The sequence below is a fragment of the Prionailurus viverrinus genome, chromosome D4 (genome assembly GCF_022837055.1).
Source record: "Prionailurus viverrinus isolate Anna chromosome D4, UM_Priviv_1.0, whole genome shotgun sequence".
Taxonomy (NCBI): Eukaryota; Metazoa; Chordata; class Mammalia; order Carnivora; family Felidae; genus Prionailurus; species Prionailurus viverrinus.
In genome coordinates, this window is record NC_062573.1 from 76,021,793 (window position 1) to 76,046,471 (window position 24,679).

General features: G+C 48.3%; 1 protein-coding gene across 5 annotated transcripts in view; it reads left to right on the forward strand.

Moving 5' to 3' along the window:
• APBA1 (amyloid beta precursor protein binding family A member 1) overlaps positions 1–24,679 on the forward strand; it is a 203,147-nt gene that overhangs the window by 164,421 nt on the left and 14,047 nt on the right. For 2 of the 5 annotated variants that reach the window (XM_047829175.1, XM_047829174.1), the window contains exons 3-9: positions 3,300–3,395; positions 7,968–8,007; positions 11,381–11,526; positions 18,894–18,929; positions 19,929–20,015; positions 20,647–20,832; positions 24,433–24,612. In XM_047829175.1, the coding sequence (XP_047685131.1) occupies positions 3,300–3,395; positions 7,968–8,007; positions 11,381–11,526; positions 18,894–18,929; positions 19,929–20,015; positions 20,647–20,832; positions 24,433–24,612 (771 nt within the window). The remainder of the gene's footprint in view (positions 1–3,299; positions 3,396–7,967; positions 8,008–11,380; positions 11,527–18,893; positions 18,930–19,928; positions 20,016–20,646; positions 20,833–24,432; positions 24,613–24,679) is intronic. The other 3 variants (XM_047829176.1, XM_047829178.1, XM_047829179.1) reach the window with 3 other exon arrangements.

Here is a 24,679-nt window from a genome sequence, read left to right on the forward strand (position 1 = left end):
GTGGTGCCCTGGGGGGAAGTGGTCCCTGATGAGGGCAGTGTGGGTCCCTCCTCTCCCGTGTGCCCCAGCAGGCTCCGGGCGCTGGTCACTTCACCTCACTGTGGGGTCTGCCCTGCCTCTTCCACATTCCAGCCTGCTGTCTGGATAACCTGCATTCTCACATCATCCTGAGAGGATCCCATGTTCCCAGTGTTGCAATGAATCCATTTTTAGAAGATTTTCCAGAGAAGATGGTTAGATGAGGAAATAGGAACTGAGGGGCTCTTTTGAAGATTTTTTTTCTTTTTTCTTTTCTTTCTTTTTTAAGTGAAGGTGTAACACAGCCCTCAAACCAAGCAATTAAAGAAAAACCAGCTGTACTAGCTTCCCAGGGACCAGACCCTTAAAATCTTTGCAACAGAGGAAATTGGTTGGGGGAAAACCTAGATGTAAATATCTAAGGAAGCTCTTCAAATCTGAAAAAGTGGGAAACTTTAAAGACCCTGTAATCTCGTGAGGACTTTCCTACATTAATTTTGAGTGGTCCACACTAAGCTAACCTCAGCCAGTACCCCTCAGCTCTCTTGGGGGCCAAATAAAAACTTCTGCGTGGGATTTTCTTAAGGCATGTAGGACTCGGTTCTTGCGTCCAGGGGCTGTGGAGTTAGGGGGTCCTTTACGTCTGCTCTTACCCTGCGCCCACACTCTTGGCTTCACTGGGCAGTGGCTGATTTCTGCCTGTGAATGATTAAGAAGCTCCTTGGTCTTCATTTCCCTGCCCAGAATCAGGTCTGTGGGCATGGAAATCAAATCCAGGCCTCACAGGAATAGCCTCAGCGTGAATAAAACTGCATTTCACCACATCATCGTCCAGGTCATTTGGTGCCCCCTGTGTTTTCCTGTAATCCAGACTTTCTGGAAAAGATGTATTTTTTTTTTTTTTTATGATTTCACATAATGCTCCTTGAAGTCCCATTATTTATTTATTTATTTATTTACTTATTTATTTTAATGTTTACTCTTGAGAGAGAGAGAGTGAGTGAGCAGGGGAGGTGCAGAGAGAGGAAAACACAGAATCTAAAGCAGGGCCTAGGCTCTGGGCTGTCAGCACAGAGCCCGACGCGGGGCTCGAACCCACGGACCGCGAGATCATGACCTGAGCCGAAGTCGGACGCTTAACGGACTGTGTATTAATGTACCCCCTCCCCTACTCAGCACAACCAATCTTGTGGAACATTCTCCTTTTCCATGCAGAGGTCCTGTGCCACTGTTTCTATCTCGGTTTTCCCAAGGGGGCCAGTTGCAAGAGATCAGAAACAGATTCAGCTGTCACTGGTTGACCCGGCTTCCGTTGTCTGGGACGTACCTCCCCTCACACGGCCACGCTTCTTCAGAGAACAGATGGTCACGTGGGTTCCGTTTTAGGCTTTCTATCAGACTTCAACAAATGGTGAAGCGGGGTATATCCTTGCCGTCAGAGGACCTTGGCTGCTGTATTCTTCAGCATCCCTGTGGCTTGCCTGAAGATGCCCTTCATCTGTCAGGATTTCAGGAGCACATGCAGAGATGTCTGGGTACTGGCTGGGGAGGGTTTCCAGCGCCCGTACTAGTCCCACCCTCCGGCCTGCTGGCTTGATTTTTTGGCTGTTCATTGGGAAGGTGTTTACGGAGCACATGCTGTGTTGGGCCCTCACCTGGGGCTTCCTGTTCCCCGTCCAGCAAGACCTACCTGTGCCACCACCAGAGGCAGTAACACATCTGATGGGGACCATATGCCCCGAAGCTATGTTTCTACCCCTTATTTTCAAACCTATCATTTAATAAAAGATATTTGAACTGTTTCAAGAGCAGCCAAGGTCATATTGTTTGGATGCTGAAATTTCTCTGAATTTTCAATGGCCTGTGGATTAAATCCAAAAAAAATACTTGAAATCTGGACTAGAGAAATACAGGTAGTGTGGTTTCTGGTCATCAGTCCCAGCTGCCACGTTCAGGGTGCCTGGGTGGCTCATTCGTTAACATCTGACTTTGGCTCAGGTCGTGATCTCACGGTCCATGAGTTCGAGTCCCACATTGGGTGAGTTTGAACCCCACTTCGGGTGAACACGAGCCCTGCTTTGGGTAAAATACGAGCCCTGGTTTGGGTGAGTCCTGCTTCTCTCCCCCTCCCCCTCCCCCTCTCCCCCTCCTGGGATTCTTTCTCTCTCTCTCTCTGCCCCTTGCTCGTTCACACATGCTCTCTCACTCTCAAGTAAAAAAAAAAAAAAATGAAAAATAAGTAAAAATACCTGTTTGGGGGCACCTGGGCAGCTCAGTTGGGTAAACTTCTGACTTCAGCTCAGGTCATGATCTCACGGTTCATGGGCTCCAGCCCCGTATTAGGCTCTGTGCTGACAGCTCAGAGCCTGGAGCCTGCTTCAAATTGTGTGTCTTTGCTCCTCCCCTATCTCAAAAATAAACATTTTAAAATGTTGAATTAAAAAATACCTGCTTTCATTTTTCCTTTTCCATTCAGGTAATCTTGGGCAGGTGGTTTTGTAAGACCATTAGTATCCAAAGTCTTTGTCAGAATTTTAAAAACCACAGACTCATGTGTATCCCTGTTAGCTTTATTCGTTTAGGACTCTATTCACCTTTTGCTATGTTTAAACACTTGGCCCAAGGAGGAACAAAATGGCAAAGCTATAAAAGTTTCCTTTAAAACATGGTGGGAGGGGTGCCTGGGTGGCTCAGTCAGTTAAGCTTCGGACTTCGGCTCAGGTCATGATCTCGCAGTCTGTGAGTTCGAGCCCCGCGTCGGGCTCTGTGCTGGCCGCTCAGAACCTGGAGCCTGCTTCGGATTCTGTGTCTCCTCTCTCTCTGCCCCTCCCTGCTCATGCTCTGTCTCTCTGTCTGTCTCTCTCAAAAATAAATAAACAGAAACGAAACAAGAAAATATGGTGGGAATCTAAAAGAGCTCAAGGGGCGCCTGGGTGCCTCAGGCGGTCGCGTGTCTGACTTTTGATTTTGGCTCAGGTCATGATCCCAGGGTCTTGGGATCCAGCCCTGCGTCAGGCTCTGCACTGAGCGTGGCGTCTGTGTAAGATTCTGTCTCTCCCTCTGCCCCTCCCCACCTCTAAAATGAAAAACATGAATAGAAATAAAAGAGCTCAAAAAATGCAGGCCTTTTATGTACTGTTGGTAGCTTCTCTGCAAGAAAGTTTGGTCACTGAGGAAGCGTTTGTTCGGTTCTGTGGGGCCTTGTCCTCTGACCCCTGCCCCGGCCGGGTGTTCCCTTACCCCCCCAATTCTCACTGTGTCCTTCCCTTGCTGTGTTCCAGTCCCCGTCTCCTGGCAGTTCCCCTCCCCTGGGGGCAGAGTCTTCGAGCATACCCCTTCACCCCAGCGACCCCGCGGAGGCCTCCTCGAATAAAGAGGTAGGGTGCCGTTTTGTTCCAGAAGCCACCGGCCCGTGTGTTGTCTTACTCTTCTGGTGTGAGCTTTCTTCAGCTTCCTGCCCAAATCCCCCAAATTCCCCTCGCGGGAGAGAAATGCGGATTTCTCCTCTCCAGCCTGGAGTTCGGTGATTGAAGGCGCACCGTCCAGCCTGGTAGCTACCGGCCACAGGTGTCTATTTTGATTAATAAACGACACAGAAGTGCACCTTCTCAGGCACGCTAGCCACAGGTCAAGTGCTCAGTAGCCACATGTCACTTGTGGCTATTGCATCGCACAGGGGAGATGACACAGAATTTCCATCATTCCAGAAAGTTCTCCAGGACAGTGCCAGAAACTGGAGGGGAAGAACTCTGTGTAGCAGCATCCTTCCTCGGGGTATTACAAACCTCGGTTTGGGAAATGGACTGGTTTCTTAAGTACCCGTTTATTTCAGGCCCAAGTGAAATATCTCTCGTGGCATCAGGATGACCACTGGTCCTGGTTTACCTGGGGTGGCTTCCAGTCCACACCTGTTGTGCAAGCAGTGCAGCTAGTGAGCACCCCTCTCCCTTTCTTTTTTTAAAAAAAATTTTAATGTTTATTTTTGAGAGGGAGAGAGGGTGTGAACGGAGGAGGGGCAGAGAGAGAGAGACACGGAATCCAAAGCAGGCTCCAGGCTCTGAGCCGTCAGCACAGAGCCCGACATGGGGCTCGAACTCACAGGCCATGAGATCATGACCTGAGCTCAAGTCAGACGCTTAACCGACTGAGCCACCCAGGCGCCCCTCCACTCTTCCCTATCCAAGAGAACTTTCTGCATTGGTGGAAATACTCAGTTCTGTGCTATCCTATATGGTGGTCCCTAGCCACATGCACCTAGGAAGCGCTTGAAATGTGGCTCTTGGGACTGAGGAACTGAATTTTGCATTTTATTCCAATTTAATTAAATAGTCGTGTGTGGCTAAGGACTCCTAGAGAGCACAGCCCGGAAGTGTCCCTCTCCGACAGCAAGTCACGTGGTCGCGCTACTAAATGATGCTTGCTTCCAAGCAAGGTAGTAAAAAGGCAGGTGTTCCTCCTGGAGGGGGGGCGCTGCCTTTTCCCACACTGTTGTCCTTTGACCCGCAGCCAAGTGCCACCCCAGCTATTTATGAAGTGGCCTCGGGTATCTGTGGGCCTGTGCCTTATGTGGTCTCCAGGTGGGTTCAGCTCACTCCAGCCCAGCCAGTGCCGAGGCTGTGCACGAAAGAGGTAAAGCATATAGTCAATGACCGTCTCCTTTTCCTCCCTTTTGTTAAGCATATTACGTTACATGCGACAAAAGGAAGCGGTTTCCATTTCACAGCGAGTGGCAGATCACTTCTAAAGGGAGTCTTCATTAAAATTTACCCTTGAAGCATCACTGAGTACACACACGTTTGCCATTAACTATTCACACAGGGAGACGTAGATTTTTAAATAACCTGTGTATGTTAACCCAAACGAACATAAGGAGACCTTCTCTGAAATCACACCAACATTAAAATTTAAATGTGAAATACGCTTTGTCCTCCTCTGGTCTTGTCCTCAGACCCTACCTCATGGGAACGGAGGGTAACTAGGTCACTGTTTCTCCGGACCCTAGATCCCACAGCTCTGCCTTATCCTTTGTTCATAGTACATGGATGGGTGAGAACAAGAAACAAGAAGAAAAGAATCAAGGCCACAGTGATCATAACTAATAAAAAGCGGCCGTTTCTCGAGCATTTACAGCGGTCAGGCATCGGGCCAAGCAAATCATAGATAGTATCTCATTTAATCCTTACAGTAATTCTGTGAGGTGTAAGACTCACTGTCCTCACACTGTGGTTGAGGCAGCATAGAAGCTCAGTGACTTACCCAAGGTCTAGGGCCCACAAGGGGTCAGGGCAGGCTGTGAATCCAGAGCTCCTGTGGGCCCAGGGTCTGAATGCCAGGGTCTTCTGCCCTTGGGGCAAAAAGTGCCCGCAGGCCACACGCTGCGTGGACAAGGTAACTTGTATGTCATGACTCCAGTCGTCGGGTCTCCTGGCTCTGCCCGTGGTTTAGTGTCTCCTGCAAAATCCCAAGGACTTTGGCCTTTCATCTTCTTGACTGTGGCTTTATTAATTCTTGAATGTGAAGGATCAACTCATGTTCATCTCTGTCCACATGTGAGGAAACAAAGGGCTAATCAGACATCTGAATATTCAGCATTTGATTATTCATCAGATATAATAAGCAAGGCAAATGTGTTATTTCTCAGTTCCTACAGGACTTGGCACATGTTTCTGCATATCCTTAGAAATAATGATGAAAATCCTCTTTGTGTGCAATAATTAGAGATTCTTTCATTTCTCAAAACTCTTTTCGTAAAAAACTTACTACCCCAGAGACTAAAGAAAGCCAGTCATGAGCTTATGAATAGAGAATAAGTAAATGTACCAAATGCCCTCCGTTGTGGCTCTAAATAAAAACGGCAGCTTTTAGAACTATAGACTCAAGTAATCCTTTCGTAGCTTCTGCTAAAATCTGGGGACTGTCCTTGAAGTGAGCATTCAGAAAAGTATCCTAATAGGCCAAGAAAGTCTGAGTTGGCTTCTTGGGTGTACCTGGAGGCCAACCCATTTTGATTAAACAAAGTAAACCCTCTCTACCCCAGGCCCCTTGCTGTTGAGGGCAAGGACGAGGAAGGTGGTTGGGAAATACTAATTTTAAGATCTTTAGTCTTTGTGAAGACTGGCTCCCATCTACATACCGTGAAGTTACACAGTTTTTGTTGTTTTTAGCCAGAATTAGAGCTGGCTGTTGCCCCTCAGCTGACCCTTTCTTCTCCCTTGGATCAACGAAAAAGTAAAACCAATGTCAAGCACCATTGAAGTTGAAATTGTAGTTCTCTTTCTTCCTGTCCACCTATCTTAGCTTAGCAGGTTTCCATAAATGCAGAGGTTCCTCTGCAATCTAGCATTTAAACTGCCATCCGATCAGGTTCTAGAAGGTTTCTAGCCAATCATGCCCATAGCCCAACAATGCTGCCGGAAGACCCTTGCTGTGAGGTGTTACTTAGTGTAAGAAATTCCACAGTTTTCAATTCACTCCTTTGTTTATGTTCTTATGTTAAGGTAACATATACTAATCACTTACATGATGGCATTTTTAAACCAGCAAGGGACAAAAGGAGCCAATGACCTTTCATTCCCAGTGGACTTGTATTTGTAGTTTCCTTAAAGGTTATCCCTTCTGAAATAAGAAACCCACCGTCTTCGGTGTGACGAACCATTTCATCCCCGCGGGCACATTCCGGAAGGTTTACTGACAGGTTGCCTTGTGTGCTATGTTGTGTGATTCGTGTTGAATTCTTGTCATTGTCTTGAATTGAAACAGAGTCTTAAGCCTGGGTGTGTTTGCCTCTCCCTTTTTTTTTTAATAGAACAGCTAACACTACTATTTTTAGAGTGTTGTGCAGGTATTTATTAATTAGTCATCCCTTTGCTACAAAGGTGCTACAAGACAGAGCTGTTCCCCTGATGTCCCCCCTCTTTTAGGCCCTACCTCTCCCAGCCGCCAGGCACCCCAGAGTTTACCATCAACCCAGATCAACCCATTGAGCAGCTATGCTGTATAAGATACCCTTTTTCTAAAACATACAGATTGAAATGACATACCCACTAGACTCTTAGCCATGAAAATCTTTAGGCTTTCTGAGGACAGCCCTGGGCCTTGCAGACCCTCCTTTTTGCTCGTTTGAAGGAGTCTTGTTTTTGACAGTGGCTCTCCACTCTCCTGCAATGCTCACATCACCCTGCCTCCAACACATCAGGTACAAATTCTGTGGCGAGAGCGGGAATGAACTTCCTACTCTTAGGCCACTCAGAGTTCTCTGTGCCACTCAGTTACGGGAGGAACCAAATGGTAAGTATTGTTTCTCTGCAACCTAGCATTGAAACTGCCGTCCAGTCAGGTTCTAGAAGGTTTCTAGCCAATCATGCCCACAGCCCAACGATGCTGCTGGAAGACCCTTGCTGTGAGGTGTTACTTAGTATAAGAAATTCCACAGTTTTCAATCCACTCCTTTGTTTATGTTCTTATGTTAAGGTAACATATACTAATCACTTACGTGATGGAATTTTTAAACCAACAAGGGACAAAAGGAGAGGAAAACTCTGGCAAACATTTTTAGCACAGTGAGAGATGACTGAAGCAAAGACCTGAAGGGAAATAAAATTCCCCAAGAGAATTCTTGATTTCAACATATAATCACATTGTTGGTGCTTTTACTCATCTAACAGTTTTTCACTTAGAAACTTTTTAAGCGGATGGACATCTAATTGTGGAATGTGAGATTTTCAGGTTACCTAAAATATGAATGGATGTTCTGGGCTTTGGGTAACCTCTAATAAGAAGTGTGTGTGTCTGTTCACACCTTTCTCTCCGTAATAACCAAGAACGGTCGACACCTGATTAATATCTGTCATTGGTGATCTATTTATTTTTCATGTTGCATGGATAAAGTTGTGTTAATGCATTTTTCATCACACTTTGCCCTTTCTGAAACCTCTTTGTCTTGATTACAGTCAAGAAAAAGCTTGGCCTCATTCCCAACCTACGTTGAAGGTAAGAGCTGAAAAGGAAGCAATTGAGTACTGAGTCGTGCATGAATCTTCTAGCATTTTGGGTATTTGAAGCACTGGGCGGTAAGACCATAGTGGGGAAGAAAGGCCACAGAACCACTTATTCACAGTCTTAATGATCAGAGAATTTTAAACTAAAAGAAAACAGCCGCGAGCCTGTCAAAGATTCCTCACCTCCCTCCTCACCTTTGCTGATTCTGTCCCTGAGAACCCAAGAGAGGGTGCATGGAGGCTGAGGGCTGTTTCCAGCTTAGAAATGGTCATATTCCATCTGAATCCAAATCTCCTCTCCTCTAGTCCAGGACACCTCTTACATCCATCAAGAACCACTCAACTGGGTATGAAGTTTAAAGGAGACTTTTGGTCCTCTAAATTTAGGGAAGGGGAAAAAAAAAGACCTTCCCAATAATTCTCATCTCTTGCTTGGATGAGTTAAGTGTAGTAACATTTATCAAGCTTGTACTCTGTGATACACGGTCTTCATGTAATAACTTATTGAATCCTCATATCTATCTTGTGAAGTGGACTTCACACCCCCATGTTACACAGGAGAGAACTGAGGCATTTTTACTCAAGCCGAGGTGAGTGCCTTTCCCAAAATCACACAGTTAGCAAGTTTCAGAGCCAGGCTGTGAGCTGGCAGTCTGATTCCACAGCTCTCCAGGTAAATGGTATTCTGTGTAGGGTGGCCACGTATGGTTGTGCAGGTGATTCACTGCTCAAGGGCACCCGTTCAGGAGGCCTAGTGGGGTCAGAACTTGGCCCACGCGGGACAGCTCAGCTTGAGGTCAGGCCCCACAAACGGAGTGCCTATTCCTCATCCACACAAAGGTGCTCATTAGCTAGAGGTGCCACGACCCTCTACCAGAGAGGATGGAGGTTAGTTTTTCAGGTAGGGTAGTTTGACATTTTCTTGAAAAAGGATTTTCTGGGGACTAGAAACCACCCAGAACACCACTGTGAAGCTCTGTCTGGCCCTTGGATCCCATGAATGAATAGTCAGTGTGAGAATGAATTACCAGGATTCTTAGACCTTTATGACCCTGCAGTCCTGCAGCCTCGGTCAAGCTCATAGGTTTGTTTCACTCAGGTTTCTTTCTTGAGTAACCTGTGAATTATTCGTGCCATTTTTGTGAGGCCCAAGAATTCCATGAGTATTCCTCGGGGAGTTTTTGGAAGTTTGGAAATTCCATTTTTCTTCAGCGACGCTCCCCCAGACTCAGCATTCACGAAGGCATGAGGACATAACGTGTGAGCAACACGGAGCCCTCCCTGAAAGGACAAACACGTTCCAGAAGGCCGAAACGAAACCTGCAGTTCTTTGACTTAGGACCAGTATAATGTGAATTTTTTTTAACTTAAAAAAAAAAAAATTCTAAAATGAAATTACGAACATAACGGCTTTTTTCCCAGGGTATGATCTAGCAACAGTGACATTTGATTATCCTCAAAATCCCTGGAGGATCAGTGGCCTTAGATCATATCTCAAATGCATAATTTACTTAGGTCCAGTGTAACTGTCTCTTGACTGGTCGGCATTTATGTAGTCATTTAAGTATTGTTTGGATTGCTTTTAAACCTACCCGCATATCCACAGTCACCATGGTTGACGAGAGACCCTCTTCGGGGAATAGCGCTAACTCAGAGATGAACATAGAATCCTGGAAGGCCCGTAGAGAAGTACGTGGTTAATTCTTTATCTTTCTTTTAACATTCATTATTTTCACAAAATAAATGGAAGGTTTTTAAAAGTTACTATCCCAGATGAGATCTTTTTGCTCCATGCCTGTTTGGGCAAACATGATTATGTTTAACACTGTAAACCCCGCACGGGAATTTATGATAGGAGACTGATAATCTTTTACTTTTTTACAAAGTGTAATGTAGGTTCCAAACCCGTCCATGTGTTATTTTAGTTAGAGTAGTGCTTCCCGGCTGGACAACTAAAACTGTATGTGGCCAATACCCTGAATCCTTCTCACCTCTATGAAAGTTTCAGCACGGGACGTCTGTGACCTTGGAGAAGAAGGTGAACCACTGGCACGTAGTTGAGGCCGGTTTGGCTGAGTATCACTCGCCAGAAGCCTTTCTTGGAAAGATCGAGAATATGGCAAACAACACGTTTCCTTATTTATTGACTACGCAGATGCTTGGTGAAGGCCTTTCCTAAAATGTTGTTAATTTCTTTGTGTCAGCCACCACCTTGGCTTTAGGAAAACGATAAGATTGTTTTAAGACTGAACTCTGATAAGTAGCTTATCCATGGGAAGCAGCTGGTTAAGCTCAAGATGAGCTCGATATTGAGGGATAAAAATAATCATTTCAGATTAGCTTTCCAAAAGGAAAAAGCAAATTGTTTCCTTTGCCAGTTATCTAATTTAAGAGCCTGGGGTTTTAACAGTGGGTTAAAAATGTATATTTTAATCTCCCCAAATATGGCATTCAAGCCAAAGAAAATACATATGTTTTTCACTGCAGAATTAAAACGCCTTTCTTTGTGCATCTGTTCTCAAGTCATTTATTAGTCCCAGACATGTTTGAATCTCAAGTAGAGTTTGCAGGTGATGATGGTTAGAATCAGATGCCCCCATTTTAAATATGTTAAAAGTAAGGTTTAATTTAAAAGGCTGGTCAGTGAGAACAGAAAATTCTGCTTTTCCTCGGAATTGATCCGTGTGTGGCTGCAAGCCGGGGACACCACAGCCTGTAAGTCAGCAAGGTTGACATCAGGGGACTCAGGGTAATGTCCTCTGCCTCACAGAGCTGGGGTCAGAGGCCATTCTAGGGATCCAGACCTTCTCAAACAAATGCCCATTTTTCCGATTGGTAAGATTTGTTTTCCCCATTATGCATAAAGTGGAAGGGAGAGATGCGAACGTGGCGCTTTAAAATGAGGTTTTCTAATAAAGCAGCCTCCTGCTCACCTAACCATTTGTCTGGCAAACATTTATTTGATGCCCCCTGGGTGACAGGCACTGATTAGACATGCGAGCCAAAGACGAACATGACATGGTCTTTTGTCCCCAAAGGGCTCCCAGTCTAACAGGAAAAACAACATCCTTTGTCACTGAGTTGTGTGTTTCATATTTAAATAAACACATCATTTCTCCCAGTAAATGGCCTGGGCAAAGTGGATGAAGAAGAAATTCTTTCTTCCCTCTGAAAACAAGGTGTGAGTGAAGGCAGACCCGGAGAGGTGCCTTGGACTGGCAGGGTGATGCACCTGCTCAGGGTCTCCACCGCGGGGGCCACCTGTGCTGGCACTGAGCAGTCGGGGAGGGTGCTTGTGCAGTCAGCTATTTGTGGGGCCCACCCCAGGGTGGCTTCACTCACCCCTGCGGCTCTGTGTGTTCCAGTTCCCGGACCCTGTGACCCCGAAGACTTGATCGATGGGATCATTTTTGCTGCCAATTACCTTGGCTCCACCCAGCTGCTCTCAGACAAAACTCCCTCCAAAAACGTGCGCATGATGCAGGCCCAGGAAGCCGTGAGCAGGATCAAGGTAAGGGCGTGCCGGGGGTGGGTGCGGCAGCCTGAGCTGTCCACGGTGGTCTCCCCCGTACCTCATGCATATCTAGTCCCAAGTGTAGGGGAGAGCGGATTGGGATGGTGTACCTGCCAACAGAAAAAAGGTGTGCCTGAGTCCTTTTGGATAAATGCTGTATACTTGTGTTCTCAATGGCCAGTCTTAAGAAAAAGCACATATGATCATAAACTTTGGAAAGCTGGTAGCATGAGGAACGATGTCATTTTGAGCATCACCTCTCCAGCACGAGAGCTTTATCCCTGGATTTTCACGCACGTCGCAGTCAGTGACTTGAACACTTGGTGTTACAGGCGTGGTTCAGACTCAGCCTCCTGCTTTTGAGCTAGCTGACCCTGCTCAGGCTAGATTGAACTGGTTTGCTCCAGGCGCAGGGAGCCGTTGGATCAAATCTAACCATAACGAGGTAGCTAGCCCAGTGTTTAAACAGGCTTGAGCCAGTCATGACCGATTGGCATCTGCCTTATCAAGATTTAAAAGGAGCAAGCCTGTTTTGATCCAGCAAGAACGACTTTCATCTGGTTGAAACCATTCACAACCACTTTGAGCCAGCTAGAACTGGTTTGATCCCAATGGAAATGCCGAGCTCTAGAATCTCCACCATGATGCCAGCGCCACCTGGAATCGCGGACAGACCTAGGGCTCCAGGGACACTTCTGGTGCCAGTAAGCACCACCAGCACCTAGAACCACTGGGCAGCCATGCTGGGGCCACAGGGCCAGTCCACCTGGAGCTCCGGGGATACCAGCACCACCGAAACCCAGAACCAGGTATTTCCAGCAAGTTGGAACAGGTTAGGACTCCCCGGATTTGGTTCTGTCCAGCTTCAGCCGGTCAAAATCCCATTCGTCCTCAAGGAACCCTTCCCTTTCCTGTGTGGTCGTGTGCACACGTGCCCCGGTTACCTCCTGGTGTCGCGGAGGCAGTGTGGAAAGAGGAAGAAGAACAAGTGTAGGCCAGTCACTTAGGGTCCTTAAGCCAGGAGAAACGACTTCTTGAGCACTTGCGTGTGCAAGGCTGGGCAAGGTCTCCGGAAGGAAGAGAAAACAGCAGTGTGTAGAGGGAGAGCCTTGCCCTCAGGCTCCGCAGCACCAGTGAGAAGTGAATCGAGCCAGTAAGGGTGCAGGGTGTACCTGAGCAGGAGGGCAGGTGTTGGATGCAGGCGGACAGCATAGAGATGTAACTCCCACAGAACGCCAGAGCACCCCTCAGCCCCTGTCAGGGAGCACCACCACAGCCCATTCACGTGAGTCCTTCAGAACAGAGCAGCAGCCCGCCCCCAGAGGAGCCCTGAAGGTCCCCAGGGCAGAAAACTGGGCTGTTTTGACATGCGTTCTCCCGGCTTCTGTCCATCCAGGTTTCACACACGTTCAGGTTAGGGTATCATACTAGGCACCTTGGTTATCGGTCTCCTGAGTGGCAGCCATTGAGTCCCACAGATAGTTTATCTCTTTCCACTGCCCTGTGACATGTGACCTGGAGGAAGGGAGCAGGCACATCCCCAGAACGTAAAGGCGTGCTCAGCGTGTGCTGTGGCCCCCCGAGCCAGAGCCCGGCCACGAGCCAGCATGCTGTGAATTACAGCTTCCAATTTCCGCAGTGAGGTCCTAGAGCGCGGTTTTCCCTTCTTAAAGTCCAGCCTCCCTGATAAGAAACCAGAAGGTTCGCTTTGAGGCTTCAAAGGATCGGTATCCAGAAGTTCCACGGTTGATGTGAATCAAAAAAATTAGATGGTTTTGTTGATCATAACAAGCAAGATGAGACTGTCTGATTATAAATCCATTTTAGACCTGCCTAGAGCAGAGCAGACATCTGGTACACATATATTTATTTTTTACAGCAAATTATTGTAGTGTAAGGAATTCATTATCGAGTGGTAAAGTTAAATGGTTACATTTCATTTGTAAGTATCATCTTTGCGATGTGCTTCTGTGCATCTGAAGGGGCTGTTGCCTGTCATTAAATATATTCTGCCTCCTGTTCCTTTTACCTCAATTTAAATGCCCGTCAAGTTGTTTGACTTGACCCCCAGCCTGATGCTTTTTCAAATGCTAGGTGCACAGACCCATGGTTTATTTCTGCACTCCTCTAGAAAGCTACTGTGTCAGGATGTGCCCTGAGATTTCATAGAGGGAACCAGGGCACCTAGAGCATTTCTCTGGATCAGTGGGGATGGTCTCGCGGGCGCCTGCACTGTGGGCCCGCACATGCGCGTAGGAGACCCCTTTCTGTAAGGGATGTGGTGCCACCCTGTTTCCTAAAGAGAGGCTGACCTTTCAGGAATGAGTCATTCTAGGCCACCTCTATAAAGATGCAGAGAGGAAGGTAGCTACAGATTTGACAGTGTCCAGGAAAGGAAGGAAAGAAAGAGGAAAATGTGTGGATTTATTTGGAAATCCACTTAGCAGTATCCTCAGGACAAACTGATAAGTGATTTCCACCTTGATGTGTCATCTGAACCAAGAGGGGTTTCCTCCTCCTGTTTCTGATTCCTTTTCCTTCCCTTCTTCCCCATGGGGACCCCCATCTTACCCCTCTTTCCTTCCTCTGCCTGCAGAGTTTGACCAGTGGGTGTGGGTGAGACCTTCCTCACCATGAGTCTTGGGTGGCCCTGGTGTCTGTGCTACTTTAACTCTGAGCAAACACCGAACCTGAACCTGGGCTTTCAGAACTGTCTTTAACTTCCCTCCTGGGGGTCTGTTGTGGTGCTCACTGACTCGCACTTGGAGTTTGCAGAATTAATATTTTCTTAAAGAATTTATAAATTTATTTGCCAAATGGGGAGAGAATTTGGAGTTGTGGTTTGGCCCGAAATTGTCTAGTTAACGTGAGAGGAAAACAAAGGAATTTGGCTCAGAAAGCAAACTGTTCCTCTACAGACCCTTGTGAGAGGCATCTCAGGAGATAAAAACTAACCAAGACCCAATCCTTGACCTTGAGAAACTTGCAGTCTAATAAGGGAACCAAGACGGTTGGTTAAGTAACAGTAATTCAAGGCAGGTTGAGGAATCTGAAATTAAAAGCCTTTCCATCTATCAAAATGTAATGAATAAGGTGGATCTAAATGCAACATCAGAATTAGAAGACATCTGCCATTTTTCTTAAGTTTTTTTTTTTTTTTCCATCTTTGGACCCTCCCTAATGTATCTTTTCTGCCTTTGTTGTTCGTCATTTCTGAGAAGAAATATCCTTTTAGGAAGCCCCCATATGACTAAGGAATGCATTAAAGAGGTAGTTCTCAAAATGGGATTCCTTAACCAGCAGCATCAGGACCACCGGGAACTTGTTAGAAATGCAGATTCTCAGGCTCACCCCAGTCCGAAATTCATCGTGGGGGGCAGGTAGGGCCCAGGAATCTGTGTTTTCATTAGCCCTCAAGGAGATTCTGAGGTACACTAATTTGGGGACCACTGTCCAACACTGGGGTACTCATGGAGCATCTTTTCTCTACGCTCTGGGGCATCCCAAATACGCTGCGTGCCTCCCGCCGATGAGGTTCTTTCGGCACATTAGCTCAAGAAACGCCGCAAAATAGATCCCTTTTTTTGAATTTGCCACATACGTTCTCCTATCAAAGATTTTGAGAACTCCTGTACTAAGGAGATCTCATTCACCTTGTTTAACCAGAAACTCCCGTCGTTATCTGAACACAGAATACACGATCGCTGTGGGGTGCCTGTTGAAAGTTGTGCTGCTGAGATTCTATGGAACACATTTTGGGAGCAACTTCTGCCCTACATGCTGTCAGTGTCTCTAGCACCGTAGATAGAGACGCCCCATTCGTCCCACAGTGTGGGAGCCCTGCCTTGACCCTGCCTAGAGACCCAGCCTTGAAGCCATCGTGGCTGGAACCCCGTCTTCCTTTCTCTCCACTGCATCCATGCCTCACTCCACCCTCTTGATCACTGCCCTTCGGCCAGAAGATGGGCTGGCCTGCCGGGCCCTTCCCTGAGCCCTGGAAACCGCTTCACGTCCACGCGGGAACTGGCACACGTGTCTCCATCCTTCCCACATTTGTGACGCTCGTGTCCTTGACTCACAAATGGCGTTGGATGTTTTTTGCTGCGCTTTTTTCAGGAGCTCTCATTATCACCCATTCTCATGTTTGTCTTCCCTGGCTTGTCCCAAAAAGATGAGATTTTTCTGTTCTTTCCTGGAAAGGTTTTCTTTAACCGTCAACAATCAGGACTTCATTGTGGAATGAAAATCTCTACCAGTGAGGCTTTGTGCAAGCCACGTGATTTCCCGCGTGACTCAAAGAAGCCTGTGATTAACATGAAAAGGGTATATGAGCACTTGGAGCACGTCCTTCACATACATTGATCTCACTTACTCCTCAAAATGGAGGGGGTGGGAAATCCTGTGAGGTGGGTATGATTAGCCCCCTTCACTGACACACTGAGAGGTTTACCGCTGAGACGCTTGCCCGAGGTACACAACTAGTGATTTGGAGAGTAGAGTGAGATTTCAGGGGCTGGGATCTCTGTTCTGCCTCTTAACAGCTGAGCGCCCTTGAGCGTGTTAATTAGCCTCTCTGTGCCTCAGTTGCCGCTTCTGCAAGAGGAGAGTACGGTAGGCACCTCACAGGGTTGCCCGAAGCTTTCGCACTGCGACACACGTGAGCTGCTCAGAAGGACGTGGCACCTAGCGAGTGCCCCGTAGATGTCAGCTGGGGAAAGAAAAGCTAGAATAGTCCGGAGGATCCCCAGCATGACTAACCTCGAGAGTCTTAACGACAGTAAACACGCCTCGCAGAGTGAGAGGGTGAGTGACAGTTCCACGGTTTATGTCCCTGGTGCCACAGCTTACTGAGGGGCAAGCCGCAGTCGGTCCCGTGAATCACGAGGATTGCAAGGGATGCTGTCACTCACTGCTTTACGACACACGCGGGCCTTCTAGTCCTCTCGGGCTTCTCTGCTACTGCCATTTCTCATTCCGGATCCGACCATCTCCCGCGTGTCGTGTGTAAACTTCAGATTAGAATTGGTTTCAGAACACCTGAGCACCACATGTGGTTGAGCACCTGGTATTGCTTTAGGTGCATAAAATCTCCTTCGCTTCATAGAAATTATCTCAGGATGCCTTTCATGAAACTTGGTTGGCCATTTGGATTCTCTTTCTTCATCAACCATCCCAGTTAAAAAAAAAAATGTGGTTGTTCCATTGGCAGCAGACTTAGTTTCCTCTGAGAGGAGGACCCTTTCAGATCCCTGCTCCTTACAGCGAAGAACGTTGACCCGTCCCACAGCTGTTAGGTTTTGGTATCGAGAATATCACAAATTCTTACATGCCGGCCAGATAATTTCAGGGAAAGTGGTAGAACAAACACATGCACGTGAGGATCTCACAGTGGTCATTTATCCTGAGGATGGCAGCCGATGCAGATGAGAACACCCCCCCCCCCCCATGGGACTGTCGGATCCCACCTAGAAATCTGCACGGTCTGGCGGAGCATCAGCACAGGGCCACTCCTCAGACGCGGACACACGTCCACCATCGCACGCAGCAGTTACGATACCCCCTTGCGCTTGCTGCCTTCTGACTTTGCCAGAGCAGACTGTTCACCATGAATTCATGGCCACCAGGAGGAGCTGTGGGGGGGAGGGGGGTGAGGAGGGCTGCCCTAGTTTCCTGGCTGCACCAGAGATGAGGTACTTGGTGTTTGGATGGCCGACTCATCTGGTTTCTCTCCAGTGAGATCGAACAGACACCCCCGTTTGACTCATTAATGAACTAGAGACGTGCTGCTGGGAACAAAAGGGCTTTTCCCCAGGTGAGTACGAAGGAGTATGAGAGAGCAGACAGTCCTCCACCCACCCCCATCACCACAACAGCGTGCGTGGTTTGGCCATTGACTCACCATTATTTGTACAGGATCTGTGTATATCCAGCAAGCCTTACCAAGAGCCAAGAAATTACATTCTGACGTAGGTAAATTGTAATCCTGTAACATCCAACACAAATGTAGCGCTCGTAACGCACCAGACACTGTTCTAAGAGCTTTGCACACATTTATGTTATCCTCACAACAGCCCGATGTGGTAGATACTGTTTTTATCCTCATTTCACAGATGAGGAAACTGAGGCACAGAGACACGAAGCGGCTCGCTCCAAGTCACGCAGCTAGTAGGTCGCAGCGCGGGGATTCAGCTTTAGACAACCTGGCTGCAGTCTGTCTCTCTTTTTTAATCAACTGTGTTCTCTTTTACTTATGAGAAAAGGTGGGGGGACGAATGTTAATCTATTTCTAGTTAGGAATAGGCTGCATTAATAGTACACAAATTTAAGGCAAGAATTATTACTAGAGATGAACAATAAAAAGATGAATCCAACAGAAAGACGCAAGTACCTTAAATCTGTATGTACCTTATAACACAGATATAAAACAGATAAAGCAAATATTAGCAGAACCAAAAGGAGAGAGGGACAAATCCATAGTAACAGCTGGAGATTTTAACACACCTCTCTCAGTAAACTTTAGAACAAACAAAAATATCAGGCAGCACACAGAAGATTTAAACTGTACCCTTAACCAACCTAATTGACCTCATTGATATTGGTAGAACACTATTCCCAACAACTGAAGAATGCATCTTTTGGAGTCACCTGACATTCACCACAGTCAGTCATGTTCTGGATCATAGGGCTAAGAACCCAGCACAATTCAGTATGTTCTCTGACCACAGTGGAATTAATTCAGAAATAAGTAACAAAAAGAAAACTAGAAAATCCCCAAATGTATTAAAATTAATCACACAACTCTAATCCAAAGTTCAAGGGAAAACTCACGGTGGAAATTAGAAAACATTTTGAAGGGATAATTAGATTGGAATATGACAAATTTGTGGATACAGCTAATGCAGTGCTTGGAGGGAGATTCACAGCTTTAAATGAATGTATTGGGGCAAAAACAAGTTTAAAGATCTGTCCTTTAAATTTTCATCTCAGGAAGCTAGAAAAAAAAGAAATCAAATGTAATCCAAAGAAAGTAAAAGGAAATTCAGATGTAGGTTGAAATCAAGGAAGTAGCCAACAGGCGTACTATAAAGAAAATCAACAGAACCAAGTTGGTTCTTTGAAAGCATCAATTACAGTTACATAGAAAAAGCACCTCAATCCATTTCCTTCCTCCTACGGCCCCTGCCACCTACGAAATCGTGAGTTAGGAAATTGATTGTCTGTAGACCAGGATTTTTTTAAAGTCAGTTCTCCTGACACAGAAATGCTTTATGCACTATTGATACTAGTTTGTCAATTCCCTTTTTGGCTTTGAGTCTCTGCAAATTCTTTTCTAACTGTTCTCCTGTCTCTGTTTCCATGCTAAGCAGATGGCCCAGAAATTAGCCAAAAGCAGAAAGAAGGTGCAGTACAAATAACGTCATCAGCTTGGTGTTATGCCTGTTCTTTTCATTTATTTATGTTTTGCCTTTTTATTATTTTGTGTTTTTGTTTTCTGCATCCAGCAAGTTTTCGTTCAGATTTCTTTTTGAACCGCCCCATTAGCCAACGTTTCTCAAAACTGAGTTGCCCAAAGTGGCTGTTTTCTGTTGCTCATGAGCCATTTCACATCAGAGAGACAACAGGCAGCGGATTGGAGATGCTAAATGAATCCTACAGGAGTGTGAAAGTTCCCACCCTTCAGGAGCATTAATGTGGCAGGGACTTGGGTCTGTTCAATTACAGTCACGTTTGACTTGTGGATTTGTCAGATTGCTGGATGCAAAAAAGAAAACTCGCTAATAACCACACTGTGCGGACTTAAACCCTAAGTGAACGAGACGGATGTGCTTGTTTGGTTATCGAGCTTCTAGGTGCTTGTGGGCTACCTATGGGGTGTTGAGGCATCTGGGGCTCCTTCTTAATGGGGTGGCTTCAGGAGTGGGTACGGCTTCTGTGTCGCTGTGATGGTGTGCGAATGTGAAGACCCTTTTACCAGAACTGCATCCAAATGACTTTGCTCCTGCTCTAAACATTGTCCCCCATCACTTGAACAGGGGCAGCCACTCTGACTGCTCCAAGGTCTCGGGGTGTGGGTCACTTGCCCTTACTCTCCAATCTGTTGGGCTCCAAAAGCCTTGTAGAAAGGGCAGTTCACGACCATCGTTCCCAGAGTCACACCCTTCTTCTGTAGGGGGAGAAGCAGAGGGGACTGGGCGTCTTCCCCCTTAACCGGCAACGCTCACCCTCGTCTGTGAGTCCGTCCTCTGTGGTCCCTTCTGCTTTGGCGGTCGCAATCGGGAGTCAGCCCTGCCGTTCTGGTGACTGTGTCTCAGTGCCTCTGTGTGTGAGCTAACCTTGCTCCCGTGCCCTCGAGTCGGGGTGAGGCGTTAAGCTTTCCCTTGGTGCATCTTTCTTCTCAGGCTCCCGAAGGGGAATCTCAGCCGATGACCGAGGTGGATCTCTTCATTTCTACCCAGAGAATCAAAGTACTGAATGCCGACACACAGGTATTAGCTGGCCGGCCACCTTTCCCGGGGTGAAGTTCCCAGCGTGGCCGCTCCCAGCCTGTGCCCGTGTCCGTAGGTCCCCTGTCCTTAGCTGCTGGCTTCCAAACAAGCTAGAAGGCTGTGTCTGCGGCGCCCGCTGCGGGGGAGGGGGCCGTGGTGCTCTGGGACCGTTTCCTTGAAGATCTAAGGAAAAAATAAGCCATGGATGCTGTTTGCAAATCCTTCTCATAAGTTTTCACGAGAAGATTCGTGACCTTGAACAGATTCGCCTTTTACGAAATTTTGTTTAAAATCACACGTACACACACACGCACGCACGCACAATGCAACCGTCACATGTGGGTATTTTATTCTTTTAACCTCTCCACCAGAGACTCTACTGGTTGTAAAACGACTGAACGTTTATTTCACGTACCACAGACCCCCTCTTGATCTGGGTCACTGTTAGTCCAGGGAACTGCCCCCAGGCCTGAGTGGGTGCATGTAAATCTGGGAGCAGCCTTTGAACCCAGCCCCCAGCCCCCACCTGCCACACGGGGACTGCACTTGGCCGGGCTGTGGGGTGACAGACTCTTTCATGGGCCATTAGACGCTGCTCTGGACTCAGCATCCTCTCCCTTATGCCCTCCAGGAGACGATGATGGACCACCCTCTGAGGACCATTTCCTATATAGCGGACATCGGGAACATCGTCGTACTGATGGCCCGCAGGCGGATGCCCCGCTCCAACTCCCAGGAGAATGTGGAAGCCTCCCACCCATCCCAGGATGGAAAAAGGCAGTACAAGATGATATGCCACGTCTTTGAGTCTGAGGATGTAAGGATGCCTCCCCGGATCTCCCCGCTGGGTGACCTGGGCTGCCTTTGGGTGGGCCAGATTCTCTCTCTTTCTCAGAGCCTGAGTCAGTCTCAATCATACATGAAGCACATATTTGTTGAGCGCCTACTATGTGTCAAGCACTGTTTTAGGGATACAAGGCTGAATAAACAGACAAGGTATTCGGTATGATGCTCATAGGGAGATAGAAAATAAATAGATAAATGTACTTAAGCTAGATAGCCAGAAGTTCTGTAAGGAAAAATAAAGCCGGGACAGGAGCTATTTCAGGTAGGATAATCAACGGAGCCTTCTCTGAGGAGGTGACATTTGAAGAGAGACCTGCCTCAACTGAGACTAAGAAAAGAGCAAGTGCAAAGGCCCTGAGGTAGGGGCCCGCTGGTATAGTTTGAGGATGGCTTAGAATGAGGGGAAAGAGGAGAAGGAAAGCAGTCAGACCCATGAGGGACCCAAGCGCATGTCTCCTGGGCATGAGGGCATTTGGGGAGGATCATTCTCGGTTGTGTAGCATCGCCCTCTAGACCACAGGACAGTTAGGATTCCTGCTCCTACCTCCCCGCCCCCGCCAGCGGCTGGAGCACCGCCTGCCAGCTCTCCGTCCTCACGAAAACCAGCAGCTCCTCCTGTCACCAAGCCAGTGAGTCCTAACCCCCATCTTCCCAGGCATCACAGTCAACGGAGAAAATTCATTCACCGCAGAGGCAGGGCCCCTTCCTCCCTTGGGCCTTCTTCCCCCAGGCATCCCTGGAACTGCTGGGGAGGCCTCTGGGCTTCAAGCTTCGTAGGCATCTGGCTTCTCCTCAAGCTTGGCAGGTCTTAGAAGCTCCCTTCAGGGCCAGGGGCCATGGCCCCGTGATGAAGGTCTGGAACCATAGAGCCCCCCCCCCCCCCAGTGGGGCCGTGTCCGCATCATTGTGCTGATTTTCCTCCCGCCACAGCGGCATAAACACTGTTACTCATGTTGAGCAGAGAGCCCGTAGCTAAAGAAAATTGCCTGTGGGAGCCTTGGCTCCTTAAATGAGGCCATTTTTCTCCAGGAGGGTATTCATCTAGCTGCAGTAAATTGCCTTCCTGCAAGAAGTTAGGAGTCCAAGGCCAGCTGTTCTTCCCCGGGGCTTCAGCCACAGGGAGTGGAGACGCTCACGCTCTCTGCACCCTCATCCGCTGGTCTGGTTCCCTAGAATACAGCCCCCCGGGACGAGATCGCTGAGAAGGCAGTCATCCTCCCTGGTATTCCTTGAAAGCTGGAGGCCAAGCATGCAGATGGGGAGAAAATGAGTTCTGGAAGTTTCTCAAAGTTTCGGAAGTGATACTTGGAAGCTTAAGGCTCGTGTGTCCTGCAGGCAGGCTGGAAAGGTGGAGTTAGCTCTGCACCCCCCCCCCCCGCCCAGGCATGTGGATGCCCACGTGATGCTCTGCTGCCCCCAGATGGCTCTGAGCTCCTAAGGAGGGGGTCCCTTTTTGTGCAGGCTCCCATCTGGGAAGATGATGAAAGGAATGAGGAAGCAAGAGGTGTGATAAGAGCGGACCCGGCAATCTTACTTTTACCCCCTTTGCTTCTGAAGCAAAGGACAGAAGAGCATTGACTCCAGAGCCAAGAAAGCTGGGTCTGGATCCTGCCTCCGCCTACAGGCTGTGAGGCCCCCGAGCTTGTGCAAAACGACAGCATCTCCCCCACGGGCTGCCGTGCGGCCCCGGGAGACAGCGCGCACACAGCAGCAGCCTGTGCGTCTGCCAGGGGCCTCCGTCAGTAATGGCACGCGTGCTGCCGTTTTTCAGGTCATCCGTCCACATGTGCCTCTCGTGCCTGTAGTGATGCCTCGCTCCCCGTTTTACTCAGGACACGGGGTGGCGGTCCTCGTTGTTCATGACTCGTGCGTGTGAAGTCACGAGATTCACAGAGTGAGAAAAGTGAAGCATTTCTTTGCCTACAGCCAGCCACCATAGGAGGTTCCGATTTCAGTGTTCATCAGCTGCTTTTAGCTAAACTGCTACCTTCACCTCTCAGCCTCTGTTCCCTGCCTGTCCAACGGGGGCGATGAAACAGACCCATAGTTCCCAAGTCTAAAGGGCTTCGAGAAGCAAAAGGGGTTTTTGTAGTCCATTGGCTGATAAGCCCATCCGGGACTGCCATGAGACCATGTCTAGGATTTTTCCAGCTTACCATGAATCTTCGCCATTTTGCTGCAGGACTATTACTGTTGGCTACAGGGCAATTCCCCGGGTTCCGATGGGGTTTTTAGACCGTGTGTGATACATGCACCCTGTTGCCTTTCTAAAATCCAAAATTTGCTAAATTCTGAAACGTGGTCTCGAGAGCTCAGGATGAGGGCCCGTGGCACTATCGTGCTCCCGTCAGTCACAGGCTAGAGGCGAGGACTGCTGTCACGGTCCTTGGCTAGTGCCGAATGAAGCACAGGCGTGTGAGAAATGCTGGTGGCGGCCAGCGAGCTGAATTCATAGCGTGGGTGAATTAATGCAGGGAGAGGCTGCCGAGAAAGAACCTACAGAAGCACAGTTCCTGCCCCGTGAGCTGTGTGACCTTGAGCAAGTTCCTTCACGTCTCTGGGCCTCAGTCTCCTCACCTGGACACTACGGGTTGGGCTCGATCAGGGTTTACAACTCCGCGGGACCCAGAACCCCCTTCCTACAACAGATGTTTTGTGGTGCCCCGTTACCGTCCTGAAATAAAATTCATAGGTAATAGAACCTCCCCCTTTGAAAATGTGTCCACAGACTAAAGCGTGGCCATAAATGTAATACAAAGGAAAATTAAAGGAAAGCAAGCCCAAATAAAATTGTACTTACTACAGCATGTCGACGCTCAGGCCCGGCCATTCCAGAAGGAATAGCAGAGCCATCCCATGCTTATGCCGACATAGCGTTTCACTGAATATTGGAAACCCTTCTTATTTGACATTTTGAATTGAGAGCTCAGTAGGAACATGGACGTGTAGACGGGCCCCACCCTCATGCAGAATCCCCTCAGTGTGCAGCAAATACACAGGCTGCTGGTGATGTGATTTGCTGGCCACCCAGATAACCACCGATAGCGTTGCTGCTAATGATGTTCCAAAATCTTGAAGCTTACGTCTTGGGGAAGATGCCGGACGAAGCAGTCATCCTCTTCTCTCACTTAACATAGCAGCTGTGTGCTCGGAACCTTCCACATGAACTAGAACCGTGCAGTTAATGCCTTTGTGTTCTACATAAGTTGAAGTGCCACCCTGGACTCAGATGGTTTGATCTGGGTGGTCCATGGGTACGAGCGTCCGGTGGGCTAGGGGGTTGTTCAGGGTATAGAGTGGCTCATCTTTGGGCAGGACTGTCCTCTTCGTGGCAGTGGGTCCGGCAGCCCTGACTCCTGTCCACTGGATGCTGGCGGCTCCCTTGTGATCACTATCATAGTAAGACACGTCCCTAGTCATTCTGGGAACGGCCCCTCGCGGGGGTTGGTGCCGCGTGTCGACCCACCGGCCCGGCTGATGCCTGGGGCTCCCGGTCCTGCAGGGACCCAGGCACTTTCGCCAGCAGGGCTTGCTCGTTGACCTCTGTCTTCCCTCTCCGGCTACCGTCCAGGCCCAGCTGATCGCACAGTCCATCGGGCAGGCCTTCAGCGTGGCATACCAGGAATTCCTCAGGGCCAACGGGATTAACCCTGAAGACCTCAGCCAGAAGGAGTACAGTGACCTGCTCAACACCCAGGACATGTACAACGACGACCTCATCCACTTCTCCAAGTCGGAAAACTGCAAAGATGTAGGTATTTCTCCGAGCTCGGCCGGAGGGGCAGGAGCCCCAGGAGTGTGGGGGCAGCCCTGCCGGG